The 22,264-nt window shown below is 40.3% G+C and overlaps 1 protein-coding gene across 1 annotated transcript; it reads left to right on the top strand.

Annotated features, from left to right (window-relative positions):
• Positions 1 to 8,818: 8,818 nt before the first annotated feature.
• LOC139731500 (uncharacterized) lies at positions 8,819 to 21,055 on the top strand. The gene is made up of 10 exons (XM_071642384.1): positions 8,819 to 8,893; positions 11,306 to 11,490; positions 12,006 to 12,073; positions 13,932 to 14,006; positions 14,912 to 15,196; positions 16,014 to 16,170; positions 17,737 to 17,944; positions 18,721 to 18,894; positions 19,403 to 20,625; positions 20,665 to 21,055. The coding sequence occupies exons 1-10, from the start codon at positions 8,819 to 8,821 to the stop codon at positions 21,053 to 21,055; spliced, it is 2,841 nt and encodes a 946-aa protein (XP_071498485.1).
• Positions 21,056 to 22,264: the final 1,209 nt, after the last annotated feature.

The raw sequence follows: 22,264 nt of genomic DNA, 5'->3' as shown, positions 1-22,264 counted from the left end.
TTATACATGTATTTCGTAGTCATTATCAGTCTACAAAATATTATAATGGAATGGATATGAATGCATTCCAGTCTGTGAAATTTGCATGCATGCAATACGGCCTGAAAATTAGTAATAATTTCTTCGCATGATCGCAAGTATCATTCGTCTTTAGAAAATACCCCTATTCTTTCAATGGGCGAGTCCTATTAAGCTTCGTCTCGTCAGTCGTACAGGTGCAACTTCTGCAAACTCAACTGAACTGTTATGTCGCGATAAAAAGTGGGTCCGTTCGTTGTCAGTGACAACACCCGAAGCGGACCCGTACCCGTGTGATGAATTGTGGTCTCGCTGCGCTGATGTATCGCACTGAACGCAACGTGTACAGTGTGTAGTGTAGTGTACGTACTGTACGTACATTGTACGTGTGTGTTGTGTGTGGTGGTGGCGAAGTCATCTTTATCGAATCGCGATTATAACATCGTACATCCGAGCTAGATAACGATCTAGAATGAGGATATAAAACCATTCATACTGTCCATACCGCCAGTTTTGGAGTCGAGAACATGTGCTGGTAAGGAGACACTGCAAACTTCAACATTTTCTTATCAGAGTCTTATCTAGAATAGACATTTATTGCTGATGATTACCTTCTACTAGAAAACACTGCAATGCAATCAGGCATGTGGGACTGAAGGCAGAAACTCGCTACGCTACCGAAACCGAGTGTAGGACATATGACATGGCCTATACTTAAAATGTTCTGATAGCATCAGTTTAAACCATGTTGATACCTTTACTTTACCAGATCTGGGGGGTGTTTCACAAAGATTTAAGTTTGACTTAACTCATGCGTAAATCCCCAAACCCTGCGTAAATCCCTAAGTCCTGCGTAAATTTACGCAGGACTTTGAATCCTGTTTCACAAAGCTTAAGTCATGCGTAAATCCCACCAAGTCCTGCGTAACTCTACGCATGGCCTGAAGCCATGCGTAGAGTCAGACTTAAATTCCAAAATGGGAATTTCAAAAGCATAATCAACTCCTAATATTCATTAATTTCTTCCACTTTATCTTATCCTGAGTGAGATGGCAGTATTTTTAACAAACTAGAGAATCACTAGTTTCGTAGAGGGTCTACTCCTACGCTATTCACTGAACAAATGGTCCAAATTAAAAATAGTCATAAAAATAGATCCCTACCTACAAATGTACTGATATAGTTTGAACTGTTAAGTTAAACCAAAATTTTAGCTCATAAAGAGCTATGTAATCTACAGTACATGTATCTGGACTTTGGAAATTAATTATATTTCTACTAATCCTTTCTTGCCTGTGTTATCTTCTTAGCTGCTTACCCATGAATATTAATGCATGCCTATCCATTATAAATATATCATGCATTCACAACAAATTAGAAAAACCTAACAAATTAGTTAGACCTATTGACCGATTCGGGTTCGTTGAGGGCAGCAGACATTTTACGGCACAGGGCGCAGCCATAGTGGGTGTATCGGTGTGTATCAGCCGACCGCCCCTGCTCTCCCCCACCCCCGGGCAACATGTTTATCACGCACTTGTAACAAAGGTTCGCGCACTAGCAAGTAATCGCGCACTCAGTACGAGACGCCCATTGGCTAAAGCAGTTTTTCATTCTGCGCGCGTGCTAATGTAGGGAGAGGGGTGGGGGAGTGCGGAGGGGGGGTCGGATGATACACCCAGTATGGCGCTGCCCATGCCAAAAATACACATAGCGCGTCACAGAATCGGTCAATACTTGTTAGAAATATTATACCTCTTGTGTACAGGACGGGGCTGTGTCTATCTACACTAACTGGTTAGACCGATAAATTTGTCTCTTGTTCGGTAGCCTAATTGTATCTGTACAGTCTGTAATACGGTCGACTGCATTAGCGACCGTATAAATACAGTTAACAAGAGGCTACCCGACAAGAGGCAGATTTATTGGTCTACCTCTACACATGACTGCCAATGAAATTAGCCAAGTTTCCATTTCTACGGTACCAATTACATCTTAATGAATGTTTTTTGTTTTTTTTTCCTGGAAGCAAAAAAAAAAAAAAAAAAGACATAACAACCCCCCCCCCCCAGCATTTTGTGTCAGTTAGAGGAAACGGTTAGCCAATAGACAGTCACCTCTGCCTCGCATCAAAGGCTACAGTAACGTATACACGGAAAACGTTTGAGAGGTCTAGTAGTTTCTATGCCTAATCTTGATTGATGCAGTTCTCAAACACATTCCAAAATCCGAAAACGCATAAATTCATCAATTACTTCCTAATTCAACTCAGGGCCCAGCAATTGGACTTTAAAATTCGACCAATTGATAGCCATTAGCCATGATTTATTATGGTTCTAACTAACCTTATACATGCAGTCTAGGGCAATCATGCACTTTGTTTTCTTCAAAATCATGAAGCCGATGTGGCACTGTGCCCCATCTTGATTAATAACACAGTGCACAGACTCTACACTAACTTAACTGTTAGGCATAGCCAGCCTCATAGTCATACTAATACTAGAACTGTTAAGAGTTTATATGTGGACATAACTATATACACAGCCCAGTTATTCGCACAGCGTATTAACAGCGTCTGGTCGGGCTAATGTAGACATTGTCTAATGACATGATATTAGTAATGAGCAGACTCTACAAATTACAATACAAGTACCGGTACAACACACACAGAGTTCATAATATTCCGTCCCTTCCTAACCATGCTAACCTTCGATGAATCATCTCTTGCTCAAATTAAATTTACATAATTTCAAGGACCTACCTAATGACTAACAGATTAAGCTACACTCACTTCTGTAGTTACGACCAACCCTACAAATGTAGCTAGTTGGAAAAGAAAACTTCTCTTCGTGTGCAACAAGAGGCTAGCCAGAGTCCTCTTCTACCATGCAAGGTCCACAGTTACCAATTGTGCAATGTGAATGGCTTACGTTGTACAGAATGCAGAGATCATATCAGTGCCAGCTAGCTGCTGCGAGCTGCGCGAGCAACCCCATTCATCCTAACTTTCACACAGTCCAATATAAACATGTGGGACTGGATTAAAGAGGCCTCATGCACAATACATCTCTTATATCAAAATAATCATCAAACGAGCGGCTATTTGTGTACAAAAGAGAAATAATATGAGTCAGTAAATGAGCACTGTGAATAACGAATGATACAGTAATGTTATGAATCGTAGTTGCAGAAAATCAAAGCAATTTCCCTTCCAGAAATTACTCAAAAATCATCAGCAGACAACAAATGGCTAATTTGCATATTTTTGGCTCGTACATTATTATTCAAATCGAATAAGTCAGTCTTAGCCTAAGATTGACTTTGTGAAACAGACTTAAAAAGTCGCACTTAGACTAAGATTGACTAGCGCTAAGTCTGACTTACTAAGTGCGACCTTTGTGAAACAGGCCCCGGGAATTCTGCCAGATGCTACAAAACATCCCGCTGCACTGCACTGTAGGATAGGGGTCCTACTGTTTGATACTGTCAACCAAAACCATTTGTAACACTAAACACTAACACTAACAGTAACGTTAAAAGTTAACTTAATAACTGTATTTATAAGTAAAATATTAGTTACTATAAACTTGAAAGTTTAACGTTAAATTTGGTAAAGTTACACTGGAAATCAGTTTCATTTTGAAGTTTTTAAATTTCTTGATTTTGCTCTGCCTTCAGTCAATCTTGAATCACTTCTGTCTTCATCACTAGACTTAACTGTATACTTGGGTGACCCGCACCTCGTCATAGTTAATGTTTGCGCATATTTGAATCACATTTCGCCACTGAAATTCTTTGAAATTCATCTCACTTACAGGAAAAATGCTGAAATTTCCAATGGAATCACAAGCTCACTGATCGATATCGAAAATTTGCAGCTATCGTCGTCAAACGCGAACGATGCGAAAAAGTTGCGCGCTAGGGAAGGGGCCCGCAACTCGTCACCTGCGCTCCCATAGACAAAGCACGTAAAAGACGTGTGCGGGTGACCGTGATGCTCCCATAGACATACACGTAAAAGATGCGTGCAGGGACAGTGATGATACTTTACACATAGTGTCCTATTCCGATTAAAATTTCAGATTTTCGCGAAAAACTGTTCGGTTTTCACCAAAATTTGCTTGATTGTGGTAGCCCTGCCAAGTTTCAAGCGTACTGAACACAGTCCCGGGCATAAATTTTTCTTTAGTGCGCTTAAAACAATTTTAGGTGGGGTGACGGTATTCGGGCCCCTGACGAGGTGCGGGCACCTCACTATACATCGTACATGTCTGGTTAGTTAGACAGAGAGGTCATCTTCTTTTTTAATTTTATTTTTGTATGTTATTGTTGAGTGTAATATGACATGTGCCATTTTATCATGTGATAACCGCACCAGCGACCCCCGGCCAACACGTACCGTGTTAGGCTGTTACAGCGCCCTGCGGCGGGGTTAGTGTTTAGACGTCTTTATCATACAAGAAATTATTTAAATCCTATCACAGTATATCGGCACCCATTTATACTATTTGACCTTGACTCTTGAGATACAAGTGTAGTCTTGCATTTAATAAACTCATTATCAATTTGTAGTTTTTGCACCATTGCATGCCTCTGACATCGCAATAAGTGGAGTAATTTTTCCTGTTTCCAACAGGGTGCCTATTTGCGGCAGCGGCCAATTCATTTGTTGATTGAAAGGCCCAATCAGGTACAAGAGAATACCCTCGCTTTCCATATTAAACACTATGTAACAGAGTAACAGTACTTGGGAGTAACTTCTGCTTTTGTTCTAAAGTGGGAATTAGCACGCTCGATATTCTTTAGCTGTTTAATTGATGAATGAAACTGCCCCTGTCGCAAGTTACAGGAAAATTGCTCTATGATACATTGTACCTTTGGCTTTGCAACGTGTGCTTAATCTGTTGTACAAGCACATGTGTAGTCACTTATTTTACTGGCACCAAATCATCCAATTATTTTCACATATGACTGATTGTACTGTGCCACCTGTTTGCCTTTCACAAAAAGGTGGGTGCCACTTCTGAACTAGATTAATTCAAGTTTCAGTGTGTACAACATTTGTTGATGTCCAAGGTGTTGTATGATTGATAGTTGTGCAATGGAACATTTCACACTTTGTGAAATCTAGTACCATGGCACTTGTGACCATCCACTATTTGTATACTTAGCATCCCTTTTCAGTTTTACAGGCAGTTTGCAAATAAATATTTAACTTTAAGCAGGGAGGTGGGAATACTTTAACCAGGGAGGTGGGATTCCCACTTTCCTGCTTTAACTGAACATTGATATAGGATGATGCCTGTGCATCAGTTACAGCTTATGATCTCTATGTTTATTGTCCCCGCCGAACGAGTTCGAGCAGGGGACTATGAAACGGGCTCCGTACGTGTGTGTGTCCGTGTGTCCGTCTGTCCGTCCGTCTGTGCATCCGTGTGTGATCAAAATGTTCAAAATGCTACTCCTTCGCCATTTCTAACCCGATTTTGATTCTGTTTGCTTTATATGATAGCACTACATGGGAGCTTTGAAACTTCTATACAGAATTTCAGTTGTGACCTTTGACCTTGACCTTTGACCTATATTGTACATTTTGCTTCAAAATGCTACTCCTTCGCCATTTCTAACCCGATTTCGATTCCGTTTGCTTTATGTGATGGCACTAGGTGAGGGCTTCAAAACTTCTACACAAAATTTTGACCTTTGACTTCTTTGACCTTTGACCTTGATTTTTGACCTATATTGTACATTTTGCTACAAAATACTGCTCCTTCGCCTTTGTAACCCGATTTCAATTCCGTTTGCTTTAAGTGATGGCACTAGGTGAGGGCTTCAAAACTCCTACACAGAATTTTGACCTTTGACTTCTTTGACCTCTGACCTTGATTTTTGACCTGTATTGTACATTTTGCTACCAAATGCTACTCCTTCGCCATTTCTAACCCGATTTCGATTCCGTTTGCTTTATGTGATGGCACTAGGTGAGGGCTTCAAAACTTCTGCACAGAATTTTGACCTTTGACTTCTTTGACCTTTGACCTTGATTTTTTACCTATATTGTACATTGGCTACAAAATGCTAAGTACTCTTTCGCCATTTCTAACCCGATTCCGATTCCATTTGCTTTATGTGATGGCACTAGGTGAGGGCTTCAAAACTTCTACATAGAATTTTGACCTTTGACTTCTTTGACCTTTGACCTTTATCTTTTTATTTACATTGTACATTTTGCTACTAAATGCTACTTCCGGCGGGGACATAAATTACGCACCGCGTAATTTCTACTTTTCCTTGTTACTTATGGGAAAAGACAAAAATGTATACATAATAGTATATTGTAGAAGTCACACAGCCTATGCTGCCTTATAAACAAGATCATAGTTTTTAAACCAGTGTAGTGTATATCTCATCTATTCTTAAAACTACTTACAGAAGCTGCTGAGATTATGTATCTAGGGAGAATATTCCACAAATTGGCAACTCTGTTAATGTCTGTCAGTGAAGAAATATTTCCTCAAATCAAGCCTAGAACATTGTTTCCAAGTCAAATTATTATTGTTACCTATAGACTTCCTGCGAGCTAAGTGAAAAAGATCATGTTCAGTATCATACATTCCAGTCTTATATTTAAAAACTTCAATCATATTGATGAAATATTGTGCGTGTACAGTAACTGTACTTTCATCAAATAATGTATTGTATTATGACCCAATAATAGAATCATGATTTATGGAACTGGACTGTCATTTTTTTTTTTACCTTACATCGAGCCAGAGGCTCAAGTGAACTACAGTATACGCCATTTAGTGAGACTAAATTTTTTGCAAATTGGGACTTCTTGATGATTTTGCAAGTGGTTAAATTCGCGATTGTGGAGTACTGTACTGAATGGAGAAATGTATTCGTGTGCACCACGTTCATATCAGGATCAGAGTCATTATTTTCGCATGTCTGTTATTTAGCGAATAGCACATGACTCGCGAAATTCAAGGAAATAATAACCTCACCAGAATATTTGGCGAATACAGTATTATGATTGTTCATTGTGCGGTGTCTTTTCACATTTTTTTTTTTAACTTCCTGACAGATTTTTACCCAACTTGATGACAGGTAGCATCCCTAGGGGATAGGATTTTTTTTCTTCCAAATGGGCACCAAGCCTAAGGGTGGGAGGGGAGGGGCAGAGAGCCCCCAAGTTAAAGGATAAGTTCACCTTCATAGACATGTGGGTTGAGTGAATGCAGCAATATTAGTAGAACACATCAGTGAGAGTTTGAACAAAATCGGATAATACGTTGGAAAGTTATGAATTTTTGAAGTTTCTGCTCAGTCATGGCTGGATGAAAAGACTACTATAGCTTGTGATGTCACATGAGTACAACGATATAAAGAAAGAATAAAGAAAATTCAACATATTTCCATTTTTCTCGCATTACAAAAGAACACTCGACTTCTCTCTTTCAGAAGGTAGGGGAAATAATATTACCCTTAGCATACGTCAGTAGCAAGTCGAAGAAATGTGCACTTTATTCAAAAAGTAAAGTTTTGTGAAATTCTCTTTTTATTTTCCTTATATAGTTGTATGCATGTGACATCATACACTGTAGTAGTCTTCTCTTCCAGCAGTGACTGCGCAGATACTTAAAATATTAGTAACTTTTGAACGGATTGTCCAATTTTCCTCAAACTTTCACTGATGTGTTCTACTAATATTGCTGTATTCTCTCAATCCTTATGTATATGAAGGTGGACTTGTCCTTTAATGAAACTTTAAAACTTTTTTTTTTCATGGCAGATTGGGGATACCCCCCTCCATTTCGAAGTTATGCTAATTCTTTTGAAACAGTTCTTGAACGGTCAATATGAATATGCAAATGGAAAAAGTGAGCATGCTGTACCCTCACAACTTGCCATGTGGTTTGTACATAAGATTTTGAAATTTCCAGACTTTCATTCAAATGCAATTATACCCGAGGCTCAAATCCTGCATATCTTACTGATCACTATTCTGAAGTTCATTCAACCATGAATAACATCATGTTTCAGACTTCAATGACAGAAACATTGAATTTTCGTCATTTCTTTGTACACAATCAATCAAAAATTGGGAGGTTTTGACATGGTTAGCTCACTCATTTGCATATATTTATATCCACTACAAGAACTGTTTTGCAGAAAATAGCAAAACTTGAATATGTCATAACTTCCTTATTATTCATCCGATTTCAGTCAAATTTTTACCATTGAACTTGTAAGATTTTACTCTTTTTTTATTAGACTAACTTATATTTGGACTTGATTTCCCCTTTAAAAGCTGAATCCTCATCTCAACCAAGACTATATCATCCATTTAAGTCAAGTGTTTCTTTGATGGCCTCTTCAAGTGGCCTGAAAACGAAATGAAGTGGTGCTGAAAATAAAGAAACATAACAATCTATTGTAAATTTTATTTGCCCACCCCGACCATCAAAAGATATGCTTTTATGAAGTTTGGTGGTCCAGTAAAACTTGGATATAAAAATCCAAAAAGATACTGTAACTGTGGATATGCATGTATGCAGCTATGTACTTTTTTTTTCTTTATTATGTGCTTCTATGGGAGTGTATCATCCTTCTTCTTTTTTTTTTAAATCCTTGTTACTGTATTTACAGGTCATGAGACAAAACACAGCCTGGACCAACTTCCCATATTTCGGAAATCATTTACTCAACTCAGTTCAGCTGTGATTGAAAACATGATCACCGACGGTAGACAAGACTCCAGCTCAAATCTGACATTGGAGGCGACGGAATGAAGGTCATGGAGGATAAGTCACTTTTTGTCTATGACTATGTCAACCTGAAAAACAGGCAACTCGTCCGCAAGAATGGAAAAGTGAGTATATATGTCATACGCCTGCCAGGACTGCACACTAACTCATTTTTTTTCTTCTTCTTTTTAATCTACTTGTCTGACCTGTCCTTGTTGGACCAGTAGATACCCAGTTTTCCCTTTTTTTCCTTCCTGGTTCGAGTCTATGATATAGGGCCTACTGACCCTGTTCTTTTTTCCAACTGGCCCCGACAGTGATTTTTTTTTTCTTTTTTTTCTTTTTACCGGTCATGTCGGACCAGTAAATTTGGTAATTCCTGAAAAGTTACTGGCCTGACAGTGATTTTTACTGGTCTGGGACCATCGGACCAGTGCATTGCATATACATGTACTACAGAGAAGATACATAAATTTATTGCCTCTGGGTTCTGTCATGAGGATCCTACTCATGTCATTGCATTTGATTTACACAAGTTGAAACAGAGAGTTAGAGAGAAGGTCATATGGGTAGGCAGAGAGACAAATTAAAAAGGCAAACAGTTTATCAGGTGTCAGTATCACGGTTGGATTGTGCAGATTAGGCAGTAATCAATACTGAATGTATGAGCCAAATTATTTGTAAGTTGGCACATATACATGTATGATTGTGTGTTTCTGTGGGTAATGGTGGAAAGGTGAATGACTGTCCCCTTGCTAAGCTAGCATTTTTTTTCCCCTGTCAAAACAAGGACACAAACATATGGGAATATATAGATTTGTGCTCATGCATATAATATGAAATGTAGGAATCAACAAAGTAGGAACTTGTGTTACTGTCTCATTAGGCAAGTGGATTTCATTGTGGTTTCCTTAATAACATGTCTCTTGTCATCTGGGGATTAACGTACATTGTACAATTGGATTTCGATCACAAAGGCACACTTTTACTGTAAACATACTGTTTTTTTAGGTGAAATCTCTTCATTTCAAAGCTTATTTGTTTGTTGTTTTTTCCCCCACCAAGATGCTTTTCCACTAGTGCATGCAGCCAGAAGAAAATGTTATGCAATATTCTTATGGATTTTTATTGTTTGGACAAGTTTGTAGTGAGCCAACTGTATGCATAAATGTACTTTATTTTCTGTAAAGTGGTTACGTATACATAAAATGCTGAAAGACAAATATGAAGAAGGGTTTTTCAAAAAACAGTGATGACTTCTGAATAACACGGTGCATTGGAGGAGCTTAGGGTTTGGGCAATGACATAAAAATGTTTACATACTTACAACTGTAAGTAAAGGTCAAAGACAGTGGTACAAGATGTCTCTCAGCATAAATTGTACTACAACATTCATGAATGTCATGAGACTTTAAAAAACTAAGTGCATGTTTGTGTACATCTATGTGTGTACAGTGGGGGCATTTACACAGAATGTAAAAGAAACATCTATATGCACACAAAGAGCTGACCAACTCATTGATCGAGTATTACGTAAGAAAAGAATTGAGGTACATGTAGCGATAGATTTTGTCTGTGAATCCTGAGGTAGTTGTTTAGATGCTGTTTACTCGAGCAAGTGTTAATCCCTTGCCTAATGTATATGAGTGAGTCTATTGGAGCTTGAATAAAGTTCTCTTTCTAAAGGCAGTTGATTGTCAAGCTTCAGATTGGATTAAAGAGATCCTACAACTTATAGCTCCCATCTAGCTCCCTAGTAAGAGTAGAGCTAAGATGGCCCAACGTCACATATAGGAGTATTGCCATTATTTAGTCAGTAAAGCAAGCTCCCTACATGACATTATTGTAGTACATGACCCTCAGAGGCATTTTGTGGTTAGCTGGTGGTTTGGATTCCTCTTTTCCCTTCAGTGCAAACTGCTGGACTATTGATTATCAGGCACTCCCCATTGTTCTCTCAAACCACCGAACAAGATAACAAGGATAATAAGTACATGTAGATACAGTTGTAGATATAACAAAAGAGGCAGCTAGTAGCTTAAATGATGAATATTGCAGTAAACTTATGGGGGTGTAGCCTTTCACCAATAGGCATTCCCTCCCTCGAAGTTATAATACTTATTTGTATGATAAACAGAGCAAAGAAAGTCCCCCCTCTCTTTCTCTCTCTTTATCTCGCAGTGATGTGAGTTATCATTACGCAGTTCATTTTATGGATCTCCATAAAGTCAAACAAATTGGGCCCCTTTTTCCTGAAGATGGTAGTAATTTCCACGATGAATACAGTGTATGCATGTTACATCAGTTTGCTATTGCTGTGATGTTGATGGGTGAGCCCCTTTTCATATCAAGACAACTAGGGGATGGGAAAATATCCAAAGGGTTTAAAAAAAAATGAGTAACTCTTCCTTTTCTCATGAGAAAGTGGCCTTATACTTTAAGGTTAAATTAAACATCTGTTATTGCTTTTGGACATCAACACAGCAAATTGTACTCTTGAAAACATCAGCCTTCCTTCATACTGTCCTACTTTGTAGAAGCGTTACCTGGGTGACGTGGACGGGAGGTACCGCTACCATGCCCCACAGCAGACCCAGAGCCTGATGGGTTCCCTCATCAAACTCGACTTCCCCGAGACGAGGGCCATCAACACCAAGTCAGCCGATGCCATCATTGCTGACCAGAGTAAACAGATCAGGAGCACGTACCAGAAGACTTTCAGGTGAGGATATAAATCAGGAATAGGGCCTAAATGAAATGGTAGATGGCTGCATGGTTTATTCACATTCAGAAATGACATGAAGGGAAAATGTTTATGTATGGTTGTTATGAGCAGGTGGTCTTTATAAGCAGGTGATTGCTCAAACAAGTTTTTCTGCCCTAGGGTTGAGAGCAGAAATGATAGTAATAAAGGAGGAATTGCACTGAAGTTTAATTTACAAACACTACAAATTGAATTTTTCTAAAAACAGAGTAAAACAAAGCGATCCTAATAAAAAGGTGGGTCCCACCTTTTATTAGGATTGCTTTGTTTTGGATATCTCTGTCATTTCAAAACCAATTTTCTCCAAATAAACTCTGAATTCCTCCTAGAATTATATGCTCTTTCACATTTCATAAGAAGTTTTTCATTATCTCAAAAAATAATCATCAAAAAAAGTTTTAAACCTGAAGCCCCATCTCAACCAAAATTATACCATCCCTTAAGTGATTCGTTTGTTTGTGTGTTTGTTACAGAAATGCAACATTGGAAGCATGGAGCAGGCCTGACTCTTCACTGGATGACAGACCTTACAGCAGTCTTGGTACTTCATTCATATATACCTTGTCATTCGTATCACTTCATTAGATCAGGTTAACCCTTCAAGGATGTTCTGATTTTGCTACAACATGCATATATCCCATAGACACCTGCCCGTGTATACTCGGGACTAGCTTTCATTGGGTTACCAAAACATTTTACAAATGAAGTACTGTGTTAATAGAGCCAACTGAAAGGATTGATGCTTGTGTAGAGTGGCCTCTTACAAAATAAATTGCAGCTGATACAATGCTATTCATCAGAATCTTTTACAAAGTACTAAGAAGATATTTGAATCATAATTTTCATTGCTCTCATAATCAAAATTATGTGTTCAGATTGCTCAATTCTATTTTTAGGATAGACACAAATATGGCATAACCTGGTAACTCACATACTGTTAGGCTGTAGCTAGAAATGAATTGGATCATGAATTAAATATTCATATTTCAATTAGCTGATTGGTCCTGAGGTGACATGTGGTCAGATCCATGTGTACCGGTAAGTAGTTATACAAGCTAGTAATAGGAATTTATGCTATTGATAATGAGTTTGATGGCCATGGATTTGAACTCACATATACATGTAACACTTATTGGTCGTGTACATGTTTTAATATCAGGTTTTGTTATGTCACTCACAGAGTATATGAAGAGTTTGATACAAAAAAGAAAGAAAGAAAGAAAGATATATTCATATCTATCAGATGGAGATATATAATGAATGTAATAATTGTAATGACATCTTTAAAAATATATATTGTGTAATTAGTGCAGTATCATTGAAAAGATTTCATTTTTCTCTATTTGATGATGGCTTTGCTTTGAAAAGAAAAAAGAAAGTTGTGTTAATCTGGTTTTGCGTACATATCATACTCTTCATATTATTGTTTGATTTGTTCTCAAAAACACCATTCAATACAAGTAATAATATACAGCATGCAATAAGGTGTTGGTGGGAATCAACCACTCTATGTACAAGTTGTAACAATCTGACCAATCAAAACCATGCCTGTCCTTGTCTTATGTGTCTCAGGGAGACCTGATATCCTATACACTGGATACTCTAGTGGATGTTTGGTAATGAGAGAAGAGTAGGGAGCAATGGATCATTATTTACTGGATCATTTGTGACACTGCACCTCAAAACAAACAAAAAGTCGCCAGACATGAATTTTTAGTTAAGACCATATTCTGAAAGAACAGACTTTAAGCTTTAAAATGATGTATAACTCAAATCAAATGGACTCTCCTAACCTATCTAAATATTGGAAAGAAAGCACACACTCAGGAAAAGTGTGAACTGAGAAAAGAGGCTCTGAAGTACAGTGTCTATTCAAGCGCTTAATCTTTACCAAACCGTGCTGGCTGTGCGATGAATGGGACAAAAAACAGGAAGTAAACCACCAGAGTAACAACAATGAAGGGATTATCAGATTAAAGTGAAATTAAGCATGCCTCATTAACACATTCTGTCCATAATCAATGCCAACTTTCAAAGCAGTAGCACTGTCCTTTCAAGAGTTATTAGAGTTGAAAGTGAAGAGTGTGGACAAGGTTTTTCAAAAATGAAAAAGGGATTCTAAAGACACACCTGTTCACACTATTCTACCAAAAATGTTCGAAATAAACTGCTAAAAACACACACTTTCCTGCCCGTTTTATGATACCAAATTTTAGCATACTGTAAAAGAAGACCCGCTCTTTCAAGAAATATGAAAAAGTCAAGTTCGGCTAGGTTGACCCATTTCACTTATTTTCAGTCCTCACGCAAAATCAGTGTGTGCGACTTTATGTTCGTTTTGAGGTGCACGGTCACATTTATTCTTTTTTTGTGTGCGCTCTGTGTCTTATTTCCTGCAGAAAGTCGACCTCAAACAGCGCCTGAGTCTACCTTTGACTTGCAGCCTCAGATCAACAACAGACCCCACACCACTGGTAAGTTGATTCTGCGGCCAAACTGACCAACATAATTTACAATAAAACAACTTATAACCCCCCCCCCCAAAAAAAAAAAAAAAAAGGGGGGGGGGAAAAAGAGTAAGATTTCAAGTTGATTACAGTCTGCAATGTAGCAATAGATATCGAGCATAAACAAAGCTAAAGGCCAGAAATCATGGTGGGTACAGTTTATGCATTCTTTTTAAAAATATTTGAGATATGTTAGGGCTGGAAAAAAATTTACTGTAAAACGAGGAATTTTCGCGTGCACTTTAATTTCGCGAATTTCGCGAGCGCCAAGATTCGCGAAATTAAAATGCACGCGAAAGTTCTTGTTTACACTATATGCATTGAACGCCAGTGGCACTTCGCGAAAATTTCATGCCACGAAAAAGGCTGTCGGCTCCAATTCGCGAAAAATTCATGCCGCGAATATATCATGTTTTACAGTAATTTACAATAAAATTACTTATAACCCCCCCCCAAAAAAAATAAATAAATGAATAAAAAAAAAAAAAAAGAGTAAGATTTCAATTTGATTACAGTCTGCAATGTAGCAATAAATATCGAGCATAAACAAAGCTAAAGGCCAGAAATCATGGTGGGTACAGTTTATGCATTCTTTTTAGAAATATTCAAGATTTGTTGGGGCTGGAAAAAAATTAAATTTTAATTGATGCTCACACAGGAACAAAGTTGCGTTTTCCTCAGTGTAAACCTAATGTCATGTCATGGTTATCAATTCATCAATGCATTAGGTTCTCCAATTCAAATGATCTTCATTCACAAGAAAACTGCACAAAACATACACATTTTTTTTTTCATTAAAAATGCTAATGGAACAAAATTCCTGTACTTTGTCAATCTGCTTCTATAACATTGCACCTATCAATGATCACCAGGCAACCGCATGTACCGCACCCCATCCCGCAAGCCTCCCCGGGCCTCGGGCTTCATGGTCGTCAAGGTGAAGCCGGACGGCTCCATGAAGGACGTCGGCATCCGCACGGTGACGGAAGAGATCCGCGACTGGTGGCAGCAGGACGACAAGCGACAGCGGGAGCGTGCCCGCAAGGCGCACAGCCAGAACCTAAAGCGCTACGACTCCTTCGCCGGACAGTGGCTGAGCTTTGCCGGCGACCAGGGGGAGAAGGAGGCGGAAGGAGGGGTCATCGATGCATTCACAGGTATGGAAGTGGCGTCAACAATGTGACCTTTGAACCTTGAATTGGAGGGAAAGTTGGTCCATTCCTGCCATAGGTGCATTCATGCATGCATACAGACCTCCCAACCATTCTGAATTTTGAAGAAGGAATATGAATTTTGACTATTCTCAGCCCTTGTTTCAGGAGGCATTTCCTTTTTTTTTGGGGGGGGGGGAATAATTTTACAACACACTCTTATGCTCTTTTCTTTCCTGCATTTGAGCCAAGTCATTCCTATTTTTCAGTCGGAAAGATTGGAAGGTCTGATTTATTGCATTTGGCAGAAAGACAAAAACGGCGAAGGCGTGAAGTATCACATTTAAACCTGCTTTAGCAACCACCTCTCTGTAAACTTTGGGTACTAGAGAAGATTGAATCAGGGCTAATCTTACATGAGGGGATAATCACTCAAAAGCTTCACTTTTTTGACACATCATGAAGAGAAATTGAATAGAAAAAACTTATTCAAGAGAAAGTGGAAGGCAAAATGAAGCTAGGGAGAACAATAACAACTTGGCAGCACTGAAGAGGCTACCATGGGTAAATAAGACCTTATATAGACTGTTTCACGCATTTTGTTCCAAGTTTGTAAGGACGAGTTTGGTAGTGCTGACTTTTATCCCTGCACATCCTCTTTGGAAGATACTCTGTCATTGAGGTGGTGGATGCATCATTTCTTTAACCCGTTGAGGACGGACTGATTTTGCTATAACACGCATTTCCCATAGACACCTGCCCGAGTATTCTCGAGACTCGTCTTCAACAGATTAATCCTTGTATGTGCCTACCTCCCATACAGGCCATGTTCCGAGAGATGAGTTCTACAACATTGAGAGCAGGGTGGGTGCCAGCGTGGCCATGCAGCTGAGAAACGGAAACAGAGTGAGGGTCGGGGTCAACGGCATCCTGCAGTCTGACAGCCTCAAGGTCAAGAAGTGGAAAAATGATCCAGAAGAGTAAGTTTCATTTCTGTGTCTGTCTGTGTGTCTGTTTGTGTATGTGTGTGTGTTTGTTTGTCTGTTTGTTTGTATTGTCATCACCTGTTTCCTTGTTGGTGTAGTGGCAAAGCATTGCTGCAGGTCCCCAAAAGAAATTGGCTGAGTATAACTGCCAATTTTAACTCATTGCTTGTATATAGTTACACTGTATGCCGGACAATTGGAAGTTCTTGCCATTAGCAGGCATTCAGCATGTCCTCTGAAAATGCGGGACGCATTCATGGAAAGGCTAAGCCAACATATGTAAGCCAGGCTGTTCACAGGATTGAAAGCTCAGACAGAGGTGCTCTGTAATGTAACAGACCCGTTTACTTGCAGTGTCTAGCGCCATCTTGTGTTGCAGATAGGTTATGCATTGCTAAGAGATCTCTCATAATCTTTACATTCATCTAGCCGTGTATTCGACCCCGTTTACAGTGCGAGGCTTGGCCGCGGCTCGGCCCAGCCCCGCTTCAGTGTAAACGCGCAAAAGGCCAAATGCGAGGCCAAAATTGGCCTCACTCTGGAGGTGGTCTCGGCCGCGGCCGAGCCCGGCCTTTTCTCAGTGTAAACGTAAACTGGGCCAAATGCGCGGCCAATTTTAGTCTGGCTTCCAAACCCTCTGCCTGTACTATTTCGCTGTTCAAGATATTAACCCCCTCAACGTCGAAAACTAGTATAGTTTAAGGTGGTTTTGTCCTGCAAAGGATTTTTCCTTCGGCAAAGGCCTTTGTCCGAACGGCGACTTCGTCGCCACGGAATTCATTTGGCAAAGGGTCTGAAAACCAGACAATACCAAATTGCATTGTTTACAAGCAGAGCGCCACTACGACAACATATTGAAAGGTTTGAATCAAAAGCGCGGCCGAGCCCAGCAGTGTAAACGGACAAAATTGCGGGGCCCGGCCTCGCAATTGAGGCTGGGCTCGGCCGCGGCTCGGCCCAGCCCTGCACTGTAAACGGGGTCTTCCTTCTTATTAGGGTGCCATTTGTCTTTCAGATAGCATAAAGATTTAAGTGACCACTTGTTTTTTTCCTCCTGTTGAATGCCGTTGAAAGAACCTGATGTGAAATTTCTTGAGGAAATTGGAAGAAACTACATGTCTGCTCAGGATAGATCACACTGCTTTTCATCCACTTGCTATAAATTATTATGAATTCGCCTTTCTCCTGCAGATGCTATTATAAAAGGAAGAAGAAGGAGAAGAAAAAAATAGGAAGCGAAAAATATGAAGTTCATTTCTTAATAGTTGTCATTTGAAATACTTTATGTTCTTTTATTATTAAACAGGAAATGCTGTGTATGTTCATCAAGGTGTTGAAAATGTAGGATCCTTTTCGTGCAGTTTCAAACACATTTTCATCAACATCTTCACATTATTGTTTATGTTTGTTTTCTATTGTTTACAGTATAATTCAGAAGTGAAAAAGAAAGCTCATTTGCCAAGTCTACTCTTGATAAGATCCCCATAACTCATAGTCAAACCAGAGGTATCACGCTAATAGTGCTTTCACTCTGCCAATCTTACGAAGGAAAAAGAGCAGCCCACCCAAGAAGGATTCCATCGAGGACATATTCCGGGAGGCTCGGGCCAAGGCACCCGCCGTCGTACCCCTGGAGAAGGAGACGGAGGGCAAGGTTCGGCAGAAGCAGGCCGAAGACCTCATTCCCCTCTCGTGGACGGAGCAGATTGACAAGCCCAACGTCAAGGTCTTGGGTCTGAGGGAGCCCTGCAGTCCGCCTCCTAAATTGGTGAGAACTCCACTCTCAATTAACCATAAGAAAGTGAAATGCCAATCTGTGTTCATAATTGCAAATTAAAGCACAAACGATCATGCGATGTTCAAGTGGGAACAATAGTTGCCAACATATATGTAAATGAGATGAGATAATTTTATTGCATCACAAGTCTCCCAATGACCTACACACAAATTATCTGTAAATTTATTTCATGAAATTAGATAAAAAGCAAAAACTTCTGTCCTTTTGATCAAGGTATTGTGTTGTGTTAAATAACCTAGCAACCATGACTTGGGTGGGGGGACTAACACTGCTGACATCAGCGGCCACAAATACAACACTTTTGAAACTTTGGTGGACAAACGGCTGGCTGAGTTGGGAATCTTTTGTAACTTAAAAAAGAAGAAGAAAAAACAAACATGTTTTTTGTTTTTGTTTGATTTAATTGAAATTGCTATTCTGTTTGTTTTGTATTCTACTCTTATGATTAAAGCTACTTTCAGTGTAGAGTAGAGATACATTTTAGAGGTTGTTTCTGCTCTGTGAAGAGCACATACTGCTCCATATGATATGTCATCATTCCTCCTTGTCTGTTTATTCCTGTGTGATATTGAATGCAAAGCAAATTGATACTGATGTTGGTATAGAAAATGCATATCTTCAAATAGCGATGTGCTAAGGGTATCTGATTATAAAGAAAGTCAGTGAAAGTATCAATATTTCCTCCATACATCTGACTCGAATTTGACACCCAAGTGTGTAATTGTGTCTTTTTATGGTACATTCAGGATCTCTCTGAGCGCCATCCTGTTGTGTTCCATCCGCTGGTCAGAGATGGGTCCAGACCGCAGAGCAGCGTCAAATTGGGCAGATACCGCATCAACCAGCAGAGCAGAAGAAAGATTGGAATAGATGGTGCTGAGAGTCTCAACAATCGAATAACACGTGTCACTGTGGACCAGGTACGAAGGAATGTTTCCTATGTAAGAGGCACCTTTGGATATGAAACGTTTTCTTGTGTAGGTGTTATGGAGAGATAAAGAGTATGCAGAGGTATATTCAGACAAACTGACTTGTTGTTCATTTTGTATGCCACACTTTGAAAACATTAAGAAAAGTTAGGAGTTATGTTCAGATTTCACAGGGGCATTCTTACTCTGTAATTTCAGATGTGTTGCACATAACACTAACCACCGATTGCGAGAAACTCATTCACATTGAATTTGTAAATTTGTGACCTGCAGTGCTTATTATTACAATCATTTAAAAGTGTATGCACAACTGTTTTTAAGGCAATTATTAAATGGGTCATGCTGATGGAAACATCACTGAACTTGAAACGTAATCATTATGTGTTATCTCTCTCAAACCTTCAAAAATTATTTTAATTGACTGAGTTGTGTAATTTTTCATAACAAATGTCATTTCCACTGACAGAAGTCTTGTAATCTCATGCCTTGTTTGCCACAGATCAACCGAGCCGAGGGCAATTCCAGAGAACTGACCGACGAGGATTATGAGAACCTCCTGCAGGAACGGATCAAGTCGGTAAACGTGGAGGAGGAGGATGAGGAGGAGGATGGGGAAAATGAGGATGATGACCTGTTGGATGAGGTCATCACAGAAGGAAGGGAAGGATACACCCACCCTAGTCCTAGGCGTAAGCTGGAAGACATGCAGGAGAATTCCATGTATAGTATCGGTAGGGAGAGCGAAAGGTCGGGACTCACGGTTGAGAAACCGCCAACGATGAGGTCGCTGCAGGCATCTATGCACGACTTTGCAATTCACGGTTCGCCACCAGAGAAATCCCGTCCTCACGTGAGGCAGGTTGCAAGCGCCATCCCCAGCACGAGACACGCTCAGTCAATGGACCCGGCCCTGTCTGCTCCCCCAAGGACGATGGCAAGGTCGGCTGGATCCCAGCGCATCCAGCCTCGTGAGAATGACCTCAAGCGGTTAGGGGCGCAGTCGGCCAGCTCTCGACGGGCACTATCCAGTGCTTCAAGCAGAAAGAGGTATTCTTTTGATCAGCCGGTGACGCCCCACAATGCCCACAGTCCCAGACCAAACCTGATCAAACCTGGCCATCTCCCTCGCTCCAAGGTATCCAGCATTAGCCAGGGGCCTCAGGAAGGGGACCAGGAGTACATCAAGTTTTCCCAGCAGATCCTCAGACCAGGCGATGCCAGGTCCCGTGAGAGCAGCGCAGGGCTGATGGCCATGGGTGAGTCCAACCAGCCCCGGCACGGCAGCGGCGACATGCGCTACAGGCCTGAGCCGTCAATCATCAGCACCGACGATGTGGTATCTGTTGACAGCATGAATGTCCACCGCGGTGATCCTCACCAGAAACCTGACCATTACCACGAGGACGGTACCAAGTGCACTTGCTCTGAGGAGGCCAAGCGAGCCATGTCTGCCGCTCTGTCTGCAATGTCCCATGTGTCCACAGACCACTCTGTCATCAACATCCCAACTGCGCCAATGACTCCTTCCGAGTCAGATAGAAACTCTCTTTCCGACATGGACCCCCTGTCCTCGACGTCTTCCTTCAGGAGGACATCGTTTGATGAGGATGACTGGAAGGACACTTCTGGGAATGACAGCAAGCCAGAGACCTCTGCCAGTGGCCACAGGACAGCTGCTGAGCAGGTCACTGAGAGTGGAGACCACAGTAATATCACAGATATGCCTGAAAATATAGAAGAAAAAGTTCCCACCGCTGCCAGCGGCTCTCCCACTCCGTCCAGAGAAATAATCATCAACAAAGACGATGGTCTGGATGCTCAGGGGATCACGCCTCCGCGATCGGCCGGAAAGAAGCGAACGGTGAAGTTCTCCGATGAGATCCCTGAACCGTTTGTGCCTTACACCTCGCCCAGCTCCACTCCCCGCGACCCCGCCCATCCGGGCTCCAGAGAGGGCAGCGTCAACTCCGGAGATTTCGCCCCCGAGGAGAAGCGTCCGGACCTGACTGCAACGGAGCCAAGCTCCAGGGCAGGATCAGCTTCTCAAGAACTGATGGAATTGAGGTCCAAGATCAAGGCAGATCTTCAGCAGTCGCAGGCAGAAACACAGCAAGACCTCGAAGAGCTGAAGTCGCAAGGTCCAAGTGGATGATGTGAGTTTGTGAAGCTCTCTAAACACTGCAGTCATACCATTGCTTGATACCGTCCAATTTCTCCATTAACACCTTTTTGCCCTCCAGACCTTCAGACCAAGTTCAATCACAGAAAGTGCTTCCTTGTCAGTTTTATTTAACCAAAATAAAATCCAAGACAATTTTACTTTTGATTATTTCTAGCAGTCATTTAATACAAGCAAGCAAGTAATTGGTTAATTACTGTATATGGCATATGTTTTGCAGGTTGTTTGTTTGTTTTTTTGTGCAAGATTTGCGAGTAGGGTGCAATTCACAAATTTTACAAAACACAAAAATATTAATTGTGATCCACGACATGAATGTGACACGCACGCCTACACTTCTCCATCCATTCCTGTACTCCAAGATCGCAAATTTAACCACGCGTGAAATCGTTGGGAAGTCCCAATTCATGAATAATATTAAACTTCCTATATGCCGTGTACAGTACACTGCACCAAATTTCTATGTATAACAATTAGTAGTATTGAAAATTCTGACAGATGAATGTGTATAGATATGAAACTTGGATTTTGAAAGTGACAGCACCTTTTGCAGCAACGGCGTGATTACGGAAAGTTTACTTGCGCACAAGTGAGGGTGCCAAATATGGAAGCTGATGCACTTTTGCCTTGAATATTTGAGAGTGTGATTGAGATTGAATATGGATGTGGACCAATGAATAAGTCCAAATGGCAAGCTTCAATCACTTTTGAGGGTCTTCACTTCCACTTTTATCTGACACACGAATTAATTGCCTTAAAGTGGTGTCACAAGTAGCACAGTGTTATTGTGGAAAATAGTGTAAGATTGCAACATTTCCACGCCCACAGGCAAGTATTCAGATTGTGCTATTTTTTGTCCCACCATATTTTGTAGTGTGAGATATACATGTACATGTACGTATACGCAAAGAGGTGCAGTGATGGCATTCAAAAACATGTACGCAGCATATTCTTGAATCAATGATATATTTCTATATATGATATGATGAACCTGTATAGATATGCAATCAGTGTAATAAGAGAGTATATTAACCATTTATGTTTTTTATAATCATTGTATAGACATCAATTGTTGATTGTGGCCAGTCGCACACAGGAATATCAATCTCTTTTGACTGCTGTATAGACTATATTTTGAACAAATAAGTACGGAACGCTGACAATAATCATCCTTAATTTGTT

The sequence above is a fragment of the Diadema antillarum genome, unplaced genomic scaffold (assembly GCF_040938485.1).
Source record: "Diadema antillarum isolate AM-2024a unplaced genomic scaffold, OU_Dant_1.0 seq00000376_RagTag, whole genome shotgun sequence".
Classification (NCBI taxonomy): domain Eukaryota; kingdom Metazoa; phylum Echinodermata; class Echinoidea; order Diadematoida; family Diadematidae; genus Diadema; species Diadema antillarum.
Note: the sequence above shows the minus strand (reverse complement) of the source record. Positions and strands in the feature narration are given on the sequence as shown.

Excerpts from the sequence above, each read along its gene's own strand:
- LOC139731500 (XM_071642384.1), top strand. The coding sequence starts at position 8,819 with ATGGAGGATAAGTCACTTTTTGTCTATGACTATGTCAACCTGAAAAAC. Across the intron at positions 15,197-16,013 it reads GGTCATCGATGCATTCACAG|GCCATGTTCCGAGAGATGAG; the intron begins GTATGGAAGTGG and ends CCTCCCATACAG. Across the intron at positions 16,171-17,736 it reads TGGAAAAATGATCCAGAAGA|CCCACCCAAGAAGGATTCCA; the intron begins GTAAGTTTCATT and ends GAAAAAGAGCAG.